This window comes from Aristolochia californica, unplaced genomic scaffold (assembly GCF_029961685.1).
Source record: "Aristolochia californica isolate CCGP_79_NKW_82.1479 unplaced genomic scaffold, dmAriCali1.0.hap1 SCAF_8, whole genome shotgun sequence".
NCBI classification, from domain to species: domain Eukaryota; kingdom Viridiplantae; phylum Streptophyta; class Magnoliopsida; order Piperales; family Aristolochiaceae; genus Aristolochia; species Aristolochia californica.
This window is the reverse complement of record NW_027182279.1, coordinates 8316494-8333997: the sequence shown is the minus strand read 5'-3', so window position 1 is coordinate 8333997 and position 17504 is coordinate 8316494. Positions and strand designations below refer to the sequence as shown.

At 36.7% G+C, this 17504-nt stretch overlaps 2 protein-coding genes and 1 non-coding gene across 3 annotated transcripts; all 3 read left to right on the top strand.

Moving 5' to 3' along the window:
* The first annotated feature begins 1102 nt into the window (after positions 1-1102).
* On the top strand, positions 1103-1209 carry LOC137939592 (small nucleolar RNA R71). The gene has a single exon (XR_011109973.1). It is a non-coding gene; the product is annotated as a small nucleolar RNA R71 (small nucleolar RNA).
* Positions 1210-4396: 3187 nt separating this feature from the next.
* LOC137938266 (uncharacterized) lies at positions 4397-4936 on the top strand. The gene is made up of 2 exons (XM_068783253.1): positions 4397-4486; positions 4532-4936. Exons 1-2 carry the CDS (start codon positions 4397-4399, stop codon positions 4934-4936), a joined length of 495 nt encoding a protein of 164 aa, XP_068639354.1.
* A 10645-nt stretch (positions 4937-15581) lies between these two features.
* LOC137938265 (uncharacterized) lies at positions 15582-16190 on the top strand. The gene is made up of 2 exons (XM_068783252.1): positions 15582-15671; positions 15717-16190. The coding sequence occupies exons 1-2, from the start codon at positions 15582-15584 to the stop codon at positions 16188-16190; spliced, it is 564 nt and encodes a 187-aa protein (XP_068639353.1).
* The last annotated feature ends 1314 nt before the right edge of the window (positions 16191-17504 follow it).

Sequence of the window (17504 nt, the reverse complement as noted above, 5' to 3'; positions counted from 1 at the left end):
CTTCTGTGTACAAAGGTCTTTCAAAAATCGTGCATAGGCAGGCACTTGCCTAATAGCATCAAGAAGTGGAATGTTAATGTGAACCTTACTAAACAGTTCCAACGTTTCATGCATGCTATCTCCTTTCCTAGGTGGGCCCGATAACCTCTGCGGATAAGGAGCTAATGGGACTTGGTTAGGGATCTGCTTGGATGTTGGTGGAGAACTTGGAGGTTCTTCACTCAATGATGTGTCCCCATTGTCATCCTTTGACTCCTTAGACTTAGTGGTCCCTACCCCATTGTTCAACTCACGACCACTCCTAAGGGTGGTTATGGCTTTGGCTTGCTCATGGTGGGGTTTGGAACTCAACTCACTCTCATGTGTGCTTTTGGGGTTAGGAATGGTTTGACTCGGGAGTCTATTTTGTACTTGTTCACTCATGTGGCTGGCCAACTGACTCACTTGCATTTCAAGTTTAGAAATGGAGGACTGTGTATTCTGCATGAATAATTGAAGTGTATCCTCAAGTGAAGGTTTTTGTGGAATCAATGGTTGTTGAGTGAAGTGTGGGCGCGGAGCTTGGGGTTGAGTAAACCCTGGAGGACCCCCAACCTGTGGGCCCTTGGACCATGAGAAATTTGGGTGCCTAGCCCAACCCGGATTATATGTTTCTGAAAAAGGATCGTTCCGGTTCGGTCTATGAAAAATCTGGACTGCATTCAAGTCCTCAATGAGCTCTGGGTAGGATGAACTAGATGGACACATTTGTGTGGGATGAGATGAACCAGAGCATATGGCACAGACAGTAGATGGGTTAGGAGAAGGTGAACTCTTGGACACCATAAGGGCATCAATTTTTCTCGTCAACCCTTCAATCAGGGCCATGAGCATGGGTGTTTCACTAACCTCGTAAAGACCCCCTCTTTTGGCTTTGTGGGATCTCCTATCAACATTAAATGATGAACCCCATTGCTGAGATTGATCACTCAACGTTTCAAAGAAGTCCCACGCCTCACTAGCACTCTTACCCATCAAACTCCCACCACTCGTTGCATCTACCATGGATCTAACCTGAGGTGTAAGACCTTGATAAAATTATTGCACTAAATGCCATTTCTCAAACCCATGATGCGGACACCTACGGATCAAATCCTTCCATTTCTCCCAAGCCTCATAAAAGTGTTCACCCTCCTGCTGCATAAAGTTGGAGATTTCTCTCCTGAGGGCTGTAGTTCTCTGAATGGGAAAGTACTTGGACAAAAATTTCGTGACTAATGTGTCCCATGAAGTAATGTTGCCCACCTCTAAGGAATTAAGCCAAGACTTGGCCTTATCCTTAAGTGAAAATGGAAAAAGTCTTAACCGGATAGAGTCATCTGAGAAATTCTGGAATTTAAAAGTTGCACAAATATCTAAGAATTCCTTGATGTGGTAATATGGGTCCTCCTTCTCCAACCCATAGAATGTAGGGAGGAGTTGGATCACACCCACCCGGTTTCAACTCATAACTGGCGACAGTAGTGGGTGGCAATATAATGCAAGAAGGTGATGTGAAGTGGGATGGGATAGAATAATCCCTCAGGGCTCTACGGTCACCTGCTGCAGGTGTAATGGTTCGCCCTGATTGGCCATGGTAGCTCATAACTTGACTTCGGGTGTTTTCCTACAAATATGTTCTACCTCTTCAACAAAGGGAGCTAATGGTCCACCTAGGGAACGGCGCCCGTGCATAAAAACACAAAAAGAAACAAAATGAACTATCAAATTAAGCTAACAAACTCGCTACTAAAAATATGAACTAACTAGAAGAAATAAAAATAATTCCAAAAAAATAAAAAAAATACCAAACTAAAATTATGAAAAAAAAAAAAAAAAAAAATATATATATATATATATATATATAATAATAAAAAAAATCTAACCTAAGACTATGGAGAACAAAGATATACGCTTAATACGTGCCTCCCCGACCACGGCGCCAAAAACTTGATGTAGAATTTTAGTTACATCGACTTTAATACCACGCAAGCGTACGAATCGTTCATGTAATCTAGCAGTAAGCGAGGGTCATATCCACAGGGAGGATTGAATTTTGTGTATTCTTCAATCAACTAGCCTAACCAAATATGATGAATTAATCTGAACTAAACACTAATTATATCCTAAATTATCAAGCAACAATTTAATTAACTACTTCCTAAATTATCAAGCAATAATTTAATTAACTACTTGCACAATAGGAAACGTCAACTCTGGATTTTACCATGATTCGTGCCACTCTCGAGCGCCACGTAACCACGAATCCGGATTCTCAATCCTTGCGTCTAGCCCCTCTCGGGCGCCTAGAGTTAATGACAAAGATCGGATTACAATAGAATGCAGAGAATCAATTTCATATTGTGATGATGCTAAAATTATCAACTTTGGATTTTATCATGATTCATGCCTCTCTCGAGTGCCACGTAACCATGAATCCGGATTCTCAATCCTTGCGTCTAGCCCCTCTCGGGCGCCTAGAGTTAAAGACAGAAATCGGATTAAAATACCAAAATCCAGCCTCAATTATAATCTTACCCTAATTAGCTAATTTAATCAAATATCAAGTAAAAAAATCTTAAATAAACCTTAATTATCAAATCAGATTCAATTAATATTCAAAACCTAAGTTCAAACTATATGAAAAATTAAACTCAATAATAACGAATTACTCCCCTTCTTCCTCCTCTCGCTCGGGCAGCAACTCGTTCTCATGGGTGCTGCAATTTCCGGAAATTGGTGGCGTCGGGTAGCAATAGTGAGTGGCCGGAGGTAGAGACGATGCCAGCGACGACGGTTAGAAGCCGACAGACGGAGGTAACGTCCGACGAAGAGCGAAACAGAGTTGACGTTCTCTAACCGGCTCTCTCGAGTCTCGGTTGGAGTCGGAATGGCTCCGGGACTGGTCGGAATATGTAAACGACGCCGGAGGATGGTCGAAAAGAAGAAGTGGCACCGGAGAAGCCCTCTCGGATCCCCTCCCGGCCTGGCGAGCAAAAAATAGCACTGACGAAATCACCTTGACGGAGACTCTCTCGAGCTCTCCTCGGGGTTGTTCTCGGTTGCTGGACGGCGGTGGACGACGGTGGCCCGGGGAACGGCGCTGGGGAACTCCTCTCGGATCCTTCCCTGTTTCGGTCGACGGTGCTCCCTATTTTTTGATACTTTGTTTCTGTTTTCCTTTCACGCTGCCTCCTCCTCGGGTTTTCCCTCTCGGGTCCCCTTTCGACCTCCTCTTTGGACGCCCCCCTTTTGCTTTAAATACCATCTTATTTATTTTAAAACGATTTGACCTAAAAATCATCTCCATTTCACTAAGGGTATTTTAGTAAATATCTCCTTCTCCACCATAATTCTCCTGAAATTCCATAATTAAATCTATAAAAAGCATTTCAGGAAAAAATAAACCTTAAAAACAATAAAATATAATTCAGTAGAGATAAATATGCAATATCGACAGTGATTAATGCCAAATTCAATAAATACCCACCTATAACACAATTATAAAGGTTATTCTATTATAATTAACTTAGTTCTCATGTCAGAATATAGCATCTATCAGTCACATAACAATGATCAATCAATAAAAGTACTGATTTTTGCTAACAGGAAAAAAATGACTAGTTCGAGTTGGTAAAGTTTTTAATACCCCATCAAACATTGTATAGAAAATTTTAATGAGCATTTATTTTCAAATATCCTAAGCATTTACTCTCAATCTTGAAAAATCTCTGAAAAATGCTTTAGAGTGGAGGAGTGAGTCATATTCTTTGAAATTTCAAGTCTCTTTCCATCCCATCCTTGCTTTTATTTAGTCAAGCTCCTTCAATCACTTCACATTGTGTTGCCAAGGAAGAGGAAGCTTGGATCTCTCAAGGAGAATGATCTCTCCAAGTAAGGGTGTACATTTTTCCTATATATTTACTTAAATTTATGAAAGGTACATCTAGAACCTATAGAATCTAGATACAAAGGGCCAGCTAGAGCTAGAATCTATTAGCAATCTCTTGGGAAGATTGGTGTTGTAAAATACATGTATTGAGCTAGACGTGGTTTAAAGAAAACTGAAATCTCTTTATGTAATTTCGGCTATTAGAGCTTTTGAATAGTGGAATTTCCCAAGCAATGGTTCTCTCGCAGTGAATACCAATAGGGGAACATCAATAACAAAATTTTTTTTGTCTCCTATGGTGTGTGCATGTTTTGTTTTACATCGAATTACTTTTATGCATGATTTTTATTACACGTGCAAATTAAAGTTAATTCAATATTCTCAATTCATCCTCCCCTTGAGAAGCCATTGGGCCAACAATTGGTATCAGAGTGGGCCAAACACTTAATTGAAATCAAAATCCTCATGATTTTGAAAAAATAATAAATGGCATGTCAAGAAAAATTGCTCTTCCCCGAAGAACAATATGCCAACTATCCACCTTTGTTCAATGGAAAAAAATATGGATATTCGAAGGTAAGAATGGAATTCTTCCTTCAATCTATGAATTTGGACATATAGCATGTAACGGAGAATGGTCCTTTTGAGCCACAAAAACTTGAATATGGCCTTCCGATTGAAAATGAATTCAATAAGCTAACTAGGAAAGAGAAAGAGCAGCTCAAGACAAACTCTAAGGCCTTCCACCTAGAACCAAATGAGTTCAATAGGGTCCCCACATGTAAAATTGTCAAGGAAATTTGGAAAAAACTAAAGGTCACACATGAAGGAATCACTAGAGTAAAAGACTCTAGAATTAGCTTATTGCTAGCCCAAGAAGATGAATTCAAAAAGAAACTAGGTGAATCAATAGCTGAGATGAACTCTAGGTTCACTCATATAACTAATGAGTTGAACATTCTAAGAGAAGAGATTTCCTTGTATAGACAAAATGACAAGCTACTCAAGGCACTTCCAAAGTTATGAGAGGCAAGGAAGATAACCGTGCATGAGAATGATAACTTTAGAACTATAAGCTCAGAATAGCTACTATGAATCCTTCTCACTTATGAGATGGAACCTCAAGATGTTGAGGAAGAGCAAGCTAAAAAAATGGCTCTTAAGCCCAAGACGAGAGTTGAAAGTAACTCTAGTGAAGAAAGCTCTGATGACGTAAGTTTCATCACTAGACTTCTTCAAAGAATCTATAGGAAAAAGAAGAATTTCAAAAAAGGCCATTATACAACTCAAAATGACAAATTCTAAAAGCAAACTGATGTTTGTTTTGAGTGTGGGAAACTAGGACATAGAAGGAACAAATATCCAAAGCTTAAAGAAAGAACCCCATCTACAAGCAAAGATCCCAAGAACAAAAAGAAGAAAGTCTTGATCTCAGTTTGGGATACAATTGAAGAAAAGAGTCTATTCATTGTCTAAACAAATATAAAGAAAAATGCAATGCTCAATTACATAAGATTGCAAGGCTCAAGGAAGAGCTTGTTGGAGGCTAACGAAAGATATATAGCAAATGCCTCAAGACAAAATGAATTGATAGACAAGCTATCATGTGATTGGCTTGCATTTTAAAAGAAGAGTTTAGACTTAGAACATCAAGTCAAACTGCCATCTCTCAAATCCACATCTAAGAAGAAAGTTGGAAAGAAGAGTACAAAGCAAAATAAGAAAATTTCTCCCATTCCTCACATTAGATGCCACTATTGCAATGAGATGAGTCACTATGCCGACATTTATGAAATTAAGAATGAAAAAGGCATCAAACAAACATGGGATACCCAAATCAACCAGAAAGGTTATAGTAACCCAAAAGAAGTTGGAATAACAAGCTTGGAAACCCAAATCACCTAGAACCTCAAATGTTATCCCAAAAGGACCCAACCTAAAATAGAGCTCTAAGGGTTAGAATTTTCATGATGTAGGTATGTCTCCAAGCCAAGGCTCAAAAAAAATTTGGATTTTAGATAGAGGTTGCTCTCTTTCCCTCGACTCCATCTCATTCGAAACTGTATTTAGGTTTTCAAAAAAAAAACTCAAGCATGTAAAAGTTCCAAAATTAGAAAATTGATTCTTACCCACATGTGTTTCTGTTTCCTTGACCTTGTTATCAACCAAAATCTAACCCTCACTCCAAACATGACCTCTAAACGCCACCTTGGCCAATTCCAACCCTGCTCATTTCTTTTTCCCCCAACTTTGTTTCTTGACCTGTGTGTTCAAGGCCATGTTTTCAAAAACCCAATTCTGAACCGCAACCCTAAACCCTAAACCTTAAATAAAAATAATAAATAAAATTAATGTTTAAATACCATATGCATCAACTAATGCATCATACATATAAACAATACGTTCTTGATATGCCAATATTTATAATAGATATAGAGAAATCCTCTCCTCCTTGCTTATCTTCCTCGTTTGCAGTTGAAAAACTGCCCTGAAGTGGAAAATACAGAAGAGAAGAGAAACACAACTAAAATGGAAAAGAAAGAAGAAGAACAGGGACAAAAAGCTGAAATGGAAAATAAAATAGAAGAGAGAAGAGCAAAGAGACTAATGTGTGGGAGTCAAAGCTAAGCGTGCAAAGACGATGATTAGATGAGCGGCGAGTTACAGCAGCAGAAAGACGTTCGCTCGGTAGATTTTCGGCAAAGAGTCATAGACAAGATCAAAACTAATTGAGTTTAACTGAAATTGGTTCCAATTCGTCAAAAAAAAATCGCAATTGGATTTTGCAATTTTGTCATTATCGCTTTCGTTTATTTGAAGATCCAAAATCAATTTGATTTTTTGTTATCTCTCGGATTTTCACTCAACTCTCATTTTGCTTAAGAGATTGAGGGGGTGAGAGGAAGTAGCGAATCATCTCTTCAATGCAGCAAACAGTCCTGTTGAGGGAACAAGTTAAGGAATAAATGTACAACCCTCAGAAGATTCATTACTATACACAAAAAATGTGTTTTTACAATTTTATTGAGAATTTAGAGATTACAGAATATTGATTTCATATCACAAACAACACCAACAGAATATTCATTTGTTTTTAGAACCCTGGGGATTGATTTGTCTGCAATAGGAGCTTAGTAGCTTGAACTTGATGATATTCAATGGATGATGAAATTCAGAAAATCGGATTGTTTGTTCTCTTGTCAATCAAAATATTCACTCGACTTTACATGATGCATAAAGGAGCCTCATTACATTTGCAATGGTCTCAAATCTCTAAAAAATGAAAGCAATGAAGATGGATAATATTCGGCTGAAGAGATGGAGATAAGTAAGCCGAACCTGAAGAGTCTTAAGTACAATAGTCGAGTTTAGAACAAGCCCACTTTCAACAACACCGTCCCGAGATGAAGCTACGGAGATGCTCACCCTTGACCTCGAATTCTAATTCAAACTATCCAGGGATATAGATCACTTGAACTCAAGTTTTTGCCCAGAAAATAGATTGATTAACACAATACTTTTTTTGTTATTTTAGATCACAAATAGCAGTGTGTAACAAACAAAAAGCATAAAAGAACCTTTACTCAGAAGACTGGCAATATCAGCAAGCTACTATAAAATATTATTCAACTACATACTCTCTTTTCTTCCATTGAAGTGTGCAGTGATGACATCAATTCATTCTAGGCAATGGATAAACATGTGGAAACCCTATGGATTTACAACACTATAATAGGCTTGACAAGGAGGTCACAACAAATTTAAAGAAGCTATTATAGGCTTGACACTATTATGGATGTACAAGCTGTTTACTAACTTCTACAACTCCATACTCTGGACAAGATTAAGAAGTTTCTCCCATTCTTTTGTCTCAGTGACAGATACTCATCCGATCTCACAGAATCGATTAAATTTGTCAAAGTTGAAGGATTTGGGGAGCTTGTGCTTGATTTGAGCGGAAGTGTAAGGCACTCAGACTCAACAGATGATGATGATATCAGGTGGGGGATGAATAAATTCAGAATGTCAAACTCTTTGTTCTCTTGTCTATCAATATCATCTCTCAACTTAACTTTCTGGATACTGTAGCCCCCACAAGATGTCAAGGGTTTCAAAACCCTAAGAAGTGTTGCTCTCTATCGTGTGGCCATTACTGGTGATCAATTAGGTGAGATAATTTGTGGGTCCCCTCTTCTCGAGGACTTGACTTTGAGTTGCTACAACTCCCTGAAATCAGTGAAGATTGATCATCTTCAACTGAAGAGATTAAGAGTGGAGTTAAGTAGCTTGAACTTGACGATATTCGTTGGATGAAGAACTACAGAAAAGTGGACTGTTTGTTCTCTTGTCCATCGATATCTTCACTCAACTTAACCTGATGCATACAATTTCAATGGTTTCAAATTTCTAAAAAATGAAAGTAATGAAGATTGATCAACTTTGGCTAAAGAGATGGAGATAAGCAAGCCGAACCCATCGGTTCAATGATTTTTTGTTTCTTATATAGGGAAAATAGATTTAGCTTAAAACCGGAAGATCCGGCCCGTTTGTCTAGTCCTATAGTAATTGGACCGAGTAAGATTAGGTCCGGTTCAATGCTTACAAAGTAATGTGAAAAAAAAATTGTTATATTTTATTGGGGTTTCTTTGAGTTATGAAGTTTCTTTCCATTTGCTTTTCAAGATTTCTTTCAAAAAAAATTTTGAGTTCAATAAAATAAATAAGTTCCTAGACTGTAGAAATAAGAAATAGAACGTGGTTACCTAATCCAGTGCAAAAGCAACCTAGAGGGCAATGACACATACATTGAGTGAAATAGTATGGGTGAAGTCACTTCTCTTTGAATCTACCTCAATGAAACTTCACTGTGACAATCAAACAACTATTTAAGTTATCTACAATTCAGTCTTTTCTAAAGGAACAAAACATAATGAGATTGATTATCATTTCATTTGAGAAAAATAAAGTAGTTGGGATTATCTGCCTTCAATATGTCTCTTCCCAAAGCCAGTGACTGATATCTTCACTAATGAGATTGCAATGAGACCACATTTGTATACTTGTTCCAAATTGGGTGCCTATGATGTGTGTGCATCAACTTGAGGGGAGCATTGGAGAAGGAAAAAGGCTAAATTATAATTTTTTTTGTTATATGTCTATCCATCTATATCACTTATATAAACGGGCAACTTTGTCTAAATTTAGTCTTTAAAAGGGAGAAGAGAGGAACATGCTCTAAACTTCTCTTTCTTTTCCTCTTAACTCTCTTTCTCTTGTGTAGCTTTCTCCTTCCTCTCCTTCTTCCTCTTCTTTCTCCTCTCTTCTTCAATTTCCTTCCTTCCTTCTTCTTCTACACTCAACCTTAAGAGAAAACTCAAGATAAATTAATGGAATCATAGAATCTAATATTTCTAATTTTATATGGATAGTTGAAGTGGACCATAGCCAATCAAATGGATATGCTACTAGAAATTTCCTTTGAAGGATTTTTAAACTACACAACGTACTTAAGGCATATAATAGGTAACTTGAATGTTTGTTATCATCAAAATTATCTCAATGGAGATCTTAAGACCAACATTCCCTCCATTTTTATGAAGGTAAACATTCTGAGTTTATAGTAATACAAATGTTATGAGTGCATAAAATGAATAAAAAAATTTTCTTTGAGGAATTTTTAAACTACATAACATATTTAAGCCATATAATTGGTAACTTGAGTGTTTGTTATCATAAAAATTATCTCAATGGGGTTATTAAAACCAACATTCCCTACATTTTTATAGCAGACACTCATAAGTTTTTAGTGATACAAATGTTATGAATGCATAAAAGGAATACCAAATACAAAAATCAAACTCTTTCATCTTAACTCCCCAAAGTTCAATGCTCTGTTGACTTTGTGTGGATTTTTATACGTTCACTCCAAATTTTATCCTCCTTTTGATATCATCAAAATTTATAATGGAGACTATAGGTATGCTCCCCCGACGTCATGCAATGGTCTCTCTCTGGCTATTGCATTCTACTACCCCTAAGATATGTACATTAGCTTGTAATTGTACTCCCCCTTAAATTTTACCCTCTCTTTATTTTCATGCTTTCAAGATTTCTGAAGTAGTCTCAAGTAATATCACAATCAAAACACAACTCTCTTTTTAGGGATCTTGGGACTACATGTCTCATTTCATACTCACAAAACCATACACAATGACTAAAACACTGGTCAAAATTGTTAGTCAATTTTCACTTCTGAAGCTGAGCTAGCAAGGCTCTACTTTCACCTAGATTTACGAAGTGGTTCCTATTATGGACTCCATAGCATCAAGAGTGGCTAACCGGATAAGAGAAGAGATGGAATAACTTGTATTTCAGTTCCTTAGGGGTTTAATTGTAATTTGAAGTTCCATACGGGTCTAATTGTAATTATAGAACCTTTGATGTTTTCCTTGACCTATTTAGGGCGTCAAGTGATGGAATGAAAACAAGCATTGATCATTAGTCTAAATGAGATCAGGTTCTCTCTCTAAAGAGGCCTAAGGTTGGAGCTCCTTCAAAGGCTCACGTCCCTTCATCATTGGGCATTCCAAGAACCCCAAATCCTTCCCTTCTTCGTCATTCAATCTGGAAGCTAGAGGAGATCGCCGGGTGACTCGATCCATAGCTAGAGAGCCTAACATCGTGGTATCAGATAGGACCACCCTTGGTGATTCCTCTTCCCCTGCAGAAATTCGAAATTTTGTGGAAGAAAACCATGCTAATCTACAATCTCAAATCAATGGCCTGGAGGGAAAATTCCAGATGTTGCTGTCACCATGGAGGAAGGCTTATCGAGTCACCCAGCGATCTCCTCTAGCTTCCAGATTGAATGACGAAGAAGGGAAGGATTTGGGGTTCTTGGAACGCCCAATGATGAAGGGATGTAGCCTTTGAAGGAGCTCCAACCTTAGGCCTCTTTAGAGAGAGAACCTAATCTCATTTAGACTAATGATCAATGCTTGTTTTCATTCCATCACTTGACGCCCTAAATAGGTCAAGGAAAACATCAAAGGTTCTATAATTATAATTAGACCCTTATGGAACTTCAAATTACAATTAAACCCCTAAGGTACTGAAATACAAGTTATTCCATCTCTTCTCTTCTCCGGTTAGCCACTCTTGATGCTATGGAGTCCATAATAGTTCCCTAGAAGCTAATTTTCAAGACCCTTGTCTAGAGTGTATAACCTCCTTTTGGGCTACAGTTTCTCGTTCTTTACCCTACTGCTTCTTTCTCCTTTTCAATTTTCTTACCAATTATGCTCATTTGACATTCTTGGTCTCATGACCAACTTTCTCAACTTGAGATGACTTCTTCATCTCTTTTATGCACGACCCTTCATTTGGTTTCATTCACATTTCTCCCAAATTCTTCAATAAACTAGCCCTAGACTCCATTTCTTTCACCATACTTTGTAGTTCCTTTTGAGCCTTTAGTTTTTCATTTGCAGACATCAAATGAGATTTTGGGATTTTGGGATTTTAGGTTTTCAACTTATCTCATTTCCATGGCTTCTTTATTTGCTGGCCTCTATCTCAAACTCCTTATGAGGTTGCTTTCTTCTTCTTTTACTACTCAAAAAAAATCTGCTGATTTTATAATATGAGTTCTATCTCATTTCTTCATTCATGCTTCTTGCACACTATTCATTGCCTTAATTTACCCTATAGACACAAAACAGCATAGCAAACAAATCACAAAATCTCACATATATATTGATGGATTTTAAAATAAATTATGCCAAAACATTTATGATATCCAAGATGAATCTCATCATCAATGATTTTAAAATAGATGATATTCAAGATGAGAACATCTCTATGAGACTTTCTTACTCTCACAAACTTACTCCTAGTTTGAAACCAAAAGAAATGTAAAAGAAGATATTAAATTGCTACATTGGGAACTCTAATGATTTAGAATATGCAAAACTATTCAAGAAATAAAACATCTTTATGAATAATTTTCACTTCTATTGCCTTTAGACCAAAAAATCTTAGCTAAGGTGTAGTTTTGGATAAAATTGAAAGGTCACGTACAAAATAATAATTTTCATTTCTAATTATGGTGAAAGGATATCATTGTTATGGGATACCTCATTTCCCATAAAAATGATATCCTTTTACATTAATTAGAAATGACAATTATTATTTTTTAGGTGACTTTTTAATTTTATCCAAAACTAAACTTTAGCTAAGATTTGTTTAATCTTTTTAATTTAACTTGCTATAATTAGCAACACTAAAAAGTTGACGAGGTGGGTAATGTGTTACGTATCAACCACAAGAATTGGCGTAACTGGTAATATCTATATCATTACATCTAATATGCATCTTTTGTTGGATTGTATTAGTTATGTATCATCTTTCAAAGCTAATATCAACACACCCAAAGTCCAACACATATTACTCGATGCATGAAATAAGTGACAAGGGCATCCCTTGGTATGAGGACTAAATGATCGAGATCCAAAATGATGTTTTTAAGTGTTTCAGAAGAGAAAATCACAAAAGGCATCCCATTAAATTTCATGTATGGTCTTCCTCAACCTTGTCTAGGATAGATAAAGGTGGTGATTGTGAAGCAACTAGATGATGAAGGTGAGAAAATTTAAGCAATCAAGGAAGATTTGGGCAGACACTTCAATGCTCAAGAACAAGTCTTCAAACGACCAACAGAGGAACAAAAAGAATTGCTTGAATTGAATCAGTGTAAAGACTAAGTATACAAGGGTTTACATAGTTTTTCAAAACCCCAAAAAAAAAGAAATACAAAGGTCTAGAATTCCACATGTTGAAGTGTCTTAGTGTCAACTAGGTGTCTTTAAAAATTTGTACAAATCAATGGGTTGTTCCTTCCATTCTTCTTCTACGATTCTTGGATCTTGATCCTCTTCACTTCAGTGATTCATTTGTCCTTGATTATCTCCCTTTTATTGAGTGACTTGTGAGGATAAATATCCTTGATTTATTTTTATTAATAGTATGATTTGTTGGAGAATCTTGAATAGCTAATTATGTTTGTGGTGGGTCCCTCGTGTGGATGATTGTAGGATAACTAATTATAAAAGATTCTTGAGGTAGCTGAGATTCATCCATGCATGAAGATGTCCCCCTTTGCATGGGTATGAACCTCTCTTCATATAGGTTTTCTTTGGGTTTGATTTCTATGTTCATGATTCATTCCTTGGGCATGTCTTCTATGTTCATGTTTCTTCGTGTAGCTTTAGGTTGTGTAGTAGAGGGCAAGTGTAAGACTCTGGAGTAGGGATCCCACTCCCATGCATGTGTGTGCCACACTCACAAGAAAAAAATACAACAAATAACTAATTCCTATGGATTTTTCATCACAAAGCTAAAAGAGTTAAAGTAGCAACACTTGGCATGTGACTTAAGACAAAGTTTGGAAAGGATTCGTTCAAAGTAAACCTATAGGGGGTGAATAGGTTTACTAAAAAATTAAGAACTTTAAAATAATCAATCATAATCACATTCACAACAACTTTTATAGTGGTTCACAATCACTATTTTAGATTGTGGGTCTACTCCCAGGGATCTCTTACCTTGGAGTTAAAGGATCTACTCTGTAAAGCCAAACGACATCTACAAATTAGACCCACACAGGTTCAATTACAACACCTTCCCCAAACAGTTACGGGCTTATAGTTAGCAAACTCTAAACACATAACCTATAACAACACTTTTTTACACACAAGGACTTACTAAAATAACAGCAACAACAACAACACTTGCCCACATAAAGACTTACGGAAACAAAAACACCTACCTAGACAAGGTCTTATGGAAATAGCAAATACTTTCCCTCATTGAGTTTGATGGCAAGAACAACACTTGTCCACATAGGGACTTATGACAACACTAAGTATAGATGCTTAGCAAGTTAACAAATGACTACGTAGCAAAGGTCTCTTGATTTTCAATCATGGCTAAGTGTTGAGCATAGGTTGACTCCTATGTTATTTTTTTATGATAACTAAACCTAATTAATCCAAAATTTTTAAAAACTAAGTATTCATCTATTTCACCGTCAAGAGTCAATCCATCTCAAGGTTTAAAACTTCAAAAAGATCAAACCTACACAAGATCTCCAGCATAATTAAAGGACATCACTAGTAGAAGCACCCACAAGGAAGAAGACAATGAGAAGACAAGACTTCAAATGTAAAATTTAAATGTCCATACTCAGTCACATTGTAAGAGAGTATTCTTAAACTCCCTTGGTTAAGTGCAATTGTGAAATTGAAGCTTTAAGTCATAAAATGCATATAGATATATTTAAGAACATCATGAACATCACTTAGAACTTGTGAGAGAACTTAGAGAAAAACATTCTCATGTTTTAAATGTCAACATAGTTGAACTGACACTGGAAAGATTGATCATCTAGAAGTGTAGGGGCAGGAAATATAAAGCATGATTGATAAACCATAGTTGATTGATCCACCATCCAGAACATGGCCATTTCATGCTATAAAGCATGATCAATCATCCCATTTGGTTGATTGATCAATTCTACCAGGCAAACAAATTTTACATGGAATGATTGATCACCCCACCTGATTGATCGATCAGATAGAATCTTGCCAATCAAACAGAATCTTGCCAGTCAGGGACATAAAGCATGACTGATCATAGGAAATGCACGAATCGATCATACTTGTATTGCATAGTCAGAGGAAATTCTGATTGATCGATCATCCCCTAGTCAATGATTGAGCAACTTAATTTGTTTTAAAAAATGGTAATATATTGATCAATCAGTCCATCGATCAATATGTCACTGTCTAATAGAAAAGTAGTTGTTATGATCAATTGATCGATCAATCAAAGTACTGATTTTTGCAAATGGGAAAAAAATGTCTAGTTCGAGTTGGGAAAGTTTTTAATACCCCACCAAACATTGTATTGAAAATTTAATGAGCATTTATTGGAAAATATCCTAAGCTTTTACTCTCAATCTTGCCAAATCTCTTAAAAGTGCTTTAGAGTGAAAGAGTGAGTCATATTCTTTCAAATTCCACGTCTCTTTCCATCCCATCCTTGCTTTCATATAGTCAAACTCCTTCAATCACTTCACATTGTGTTGTCAAGGAAGAGGAAGCTTGGATCTCTCAAGGAGAATGATCTCTCCAAGTAAGGGTGTACATGTTTCCTTTATTTTTACTTAAATTTGTGAAAGGTTCATCTAGAACCTATAGAATCTAGATACAAAGGGCCTCCTAGAGCTAGAATCTAGTAGCAATCTCTTGGGAAGATTGGTGTTGTAAAATAAATGTATTGAGCTACAAGTGGCTTAAAGAGAGCCAAAATCTCTTTATGTAATTTCTGCTATTAGAGGTTTTTAATAGTGAAATTTCCTAAGCAATGGTTCGTGGGCAGTGAATACCAATAGGAGAACATCAATAACAAAAAAAAAAAAAATTGTCTCCTATGGTGTATGTATGGTTTGATTAACTTTTATGCATGATTTTTTATTACACGTGCAACTTAATTTTTATTTGATATTCTCAATTCATCCTCCCCTTGAGAAGCCATTGAGCCAACAATTGGTATCAGAGTGGGCCAAACACTGAAATGAAATCAAAATCCTCTTGATTTTGAAAAAAAATAAATGGCATCTCAAGACAAATTGTTCCTTCCCGAAGAACAATATGCCAACTATCCACCTTTGTTTAATGGAACAAACTATGGATATTCGATGGTAAGAATGAAGTTCTTTCTTCAATCTATGAATTTGGAAATATAGCATGTAACCAAGAATGGTCCTTTTGAGCCTCAAAAACTTGAATATGGCCTTCCAATTGAAAATGAATTCAATGAGCTAACTAGGAAAGACAAAGAGCAGCTCAAGACAATCTCTAAGGCCTTAAACCTAGAACCAAATGAGTTCAATAGGGTCTCCACAAGTAAAATTGTCAAGAAAATTTGGGATAAACTAGAAGTCACACATGAAGGAATCACTAGAGTAAAAGACTCTAGAATTAGCTTATTGCTAGCCCAAGACGATGAATTCAAAATGAAACTAGGTGAGTCAATATCTGAGATGAACTCTAGATTCACTCATATAATTAATGAGTTGAACAATCTAGGAGAAGAGACTTCCTTCTATAGACAAAATGACAAGCTACTCAAGGCACTTCCAAAGTCAAGAGAGACGAGGAAGATAACCTTGCATGAGAATGATAACTTTAGAACTATAAGCTCAGAAGAGCTACTGTGAATCCTTCTCACTTATGAGATGGAACCTCAAGATGTTGAGGAAGAGCAAGCTAAGAAAATTGCTCTTATGGCCAAGACGAGTGTTGAAAGTAACTCTAGTAAAGAAAGCTCTGATGGCGTAAGTTTCCTCACTAGACTTCTTCAAATAATCTATAGGAAAAAGAATAATTTCATAAAAGGCCAATATAGAACTCAAAATGACAATTTCTATAAGGAAACTAATGTTTGTTTTGAGTGTGGGAAACTAGGACATAGAAGGAACAAATATCCAAAGCTTGAAGAAAGAACCACATCTACAAGCAAAAATCCCAACAACAAAAAGAAGAAAGTCTTGATCTCAGCTTGGGATGAAATTGAAGAAAAAAGTCTATTCATTGTCTAAACAAATATAAAGAAAAATGCAATGCTCAATTACATGAGATTGCAAGGCTCAAAGAAGAGCTTGCACTAATCTCAAGCTCAATTACTATCTCTACAATCCCATTACCAAGCATCTCATGACTCTTCCTCCACTTCCTCCTTTTAGAATGGCCCATGTCTCCTTTGATAGTTGTTTCCCTTTTTTAGGTTTAACCCATTATTAGGTAGTTTCCCATAGATAAAAGGATGGTGAGCCTGAGTTTGGATTGTACGTTAAATGGGATTTGGACAAGAAATAACCCTGAGTTTTATCATCAACGGGAGTTTGGATAAAGACGTTCCTCTGCAAATTCCTGGAATTTTGTCTACCATGATTGAAGGTATGCATCTTGGATTTTCGATTTTCTTTTTTTGAATTTTATATTATTTTAGAAATTCTGATTTACATTTGGAATCTCTCGTCTTTATTAAAATTCCATTATTATTATTTTTTAAATGTTGTCTATGATTTTATTCTGCCGTAAAAAAAATAAAAATTTACTTATCATTTTCGAGTACCGTAGGATGTAGACTTAAGATGAGGCCCTATGAGCCCTGTGCTTCTTCGATAGCCAGTAGTGGCACGTCCAACTGACAATACGTTGTGTGCCTAGCGAATCTCAATCACACTGGTGCTCCCCGGTTAGACAGCATCCAAGAGAGGCAGTGATGTTTCTGAACAGCGTCCCCGGCCAGACAAGATGATTGCACTGGTGCGCCAAAGTAGGTTTCGCTTAGTGCGCTGGAGGTGCCAGCATATTAGTAGGAACAGATGCTCCCGTGGGAAGAAAATGCCCATAGCCAGCCATCAACTGTCATTCGGGTCTGCAGAGGGGATCATCAACGTGGGGAGACGAACGACGGGGCTCGTTGTGTGCGTTGGTGTCGAATCATCGACATTTTGTGTGCATTTTCT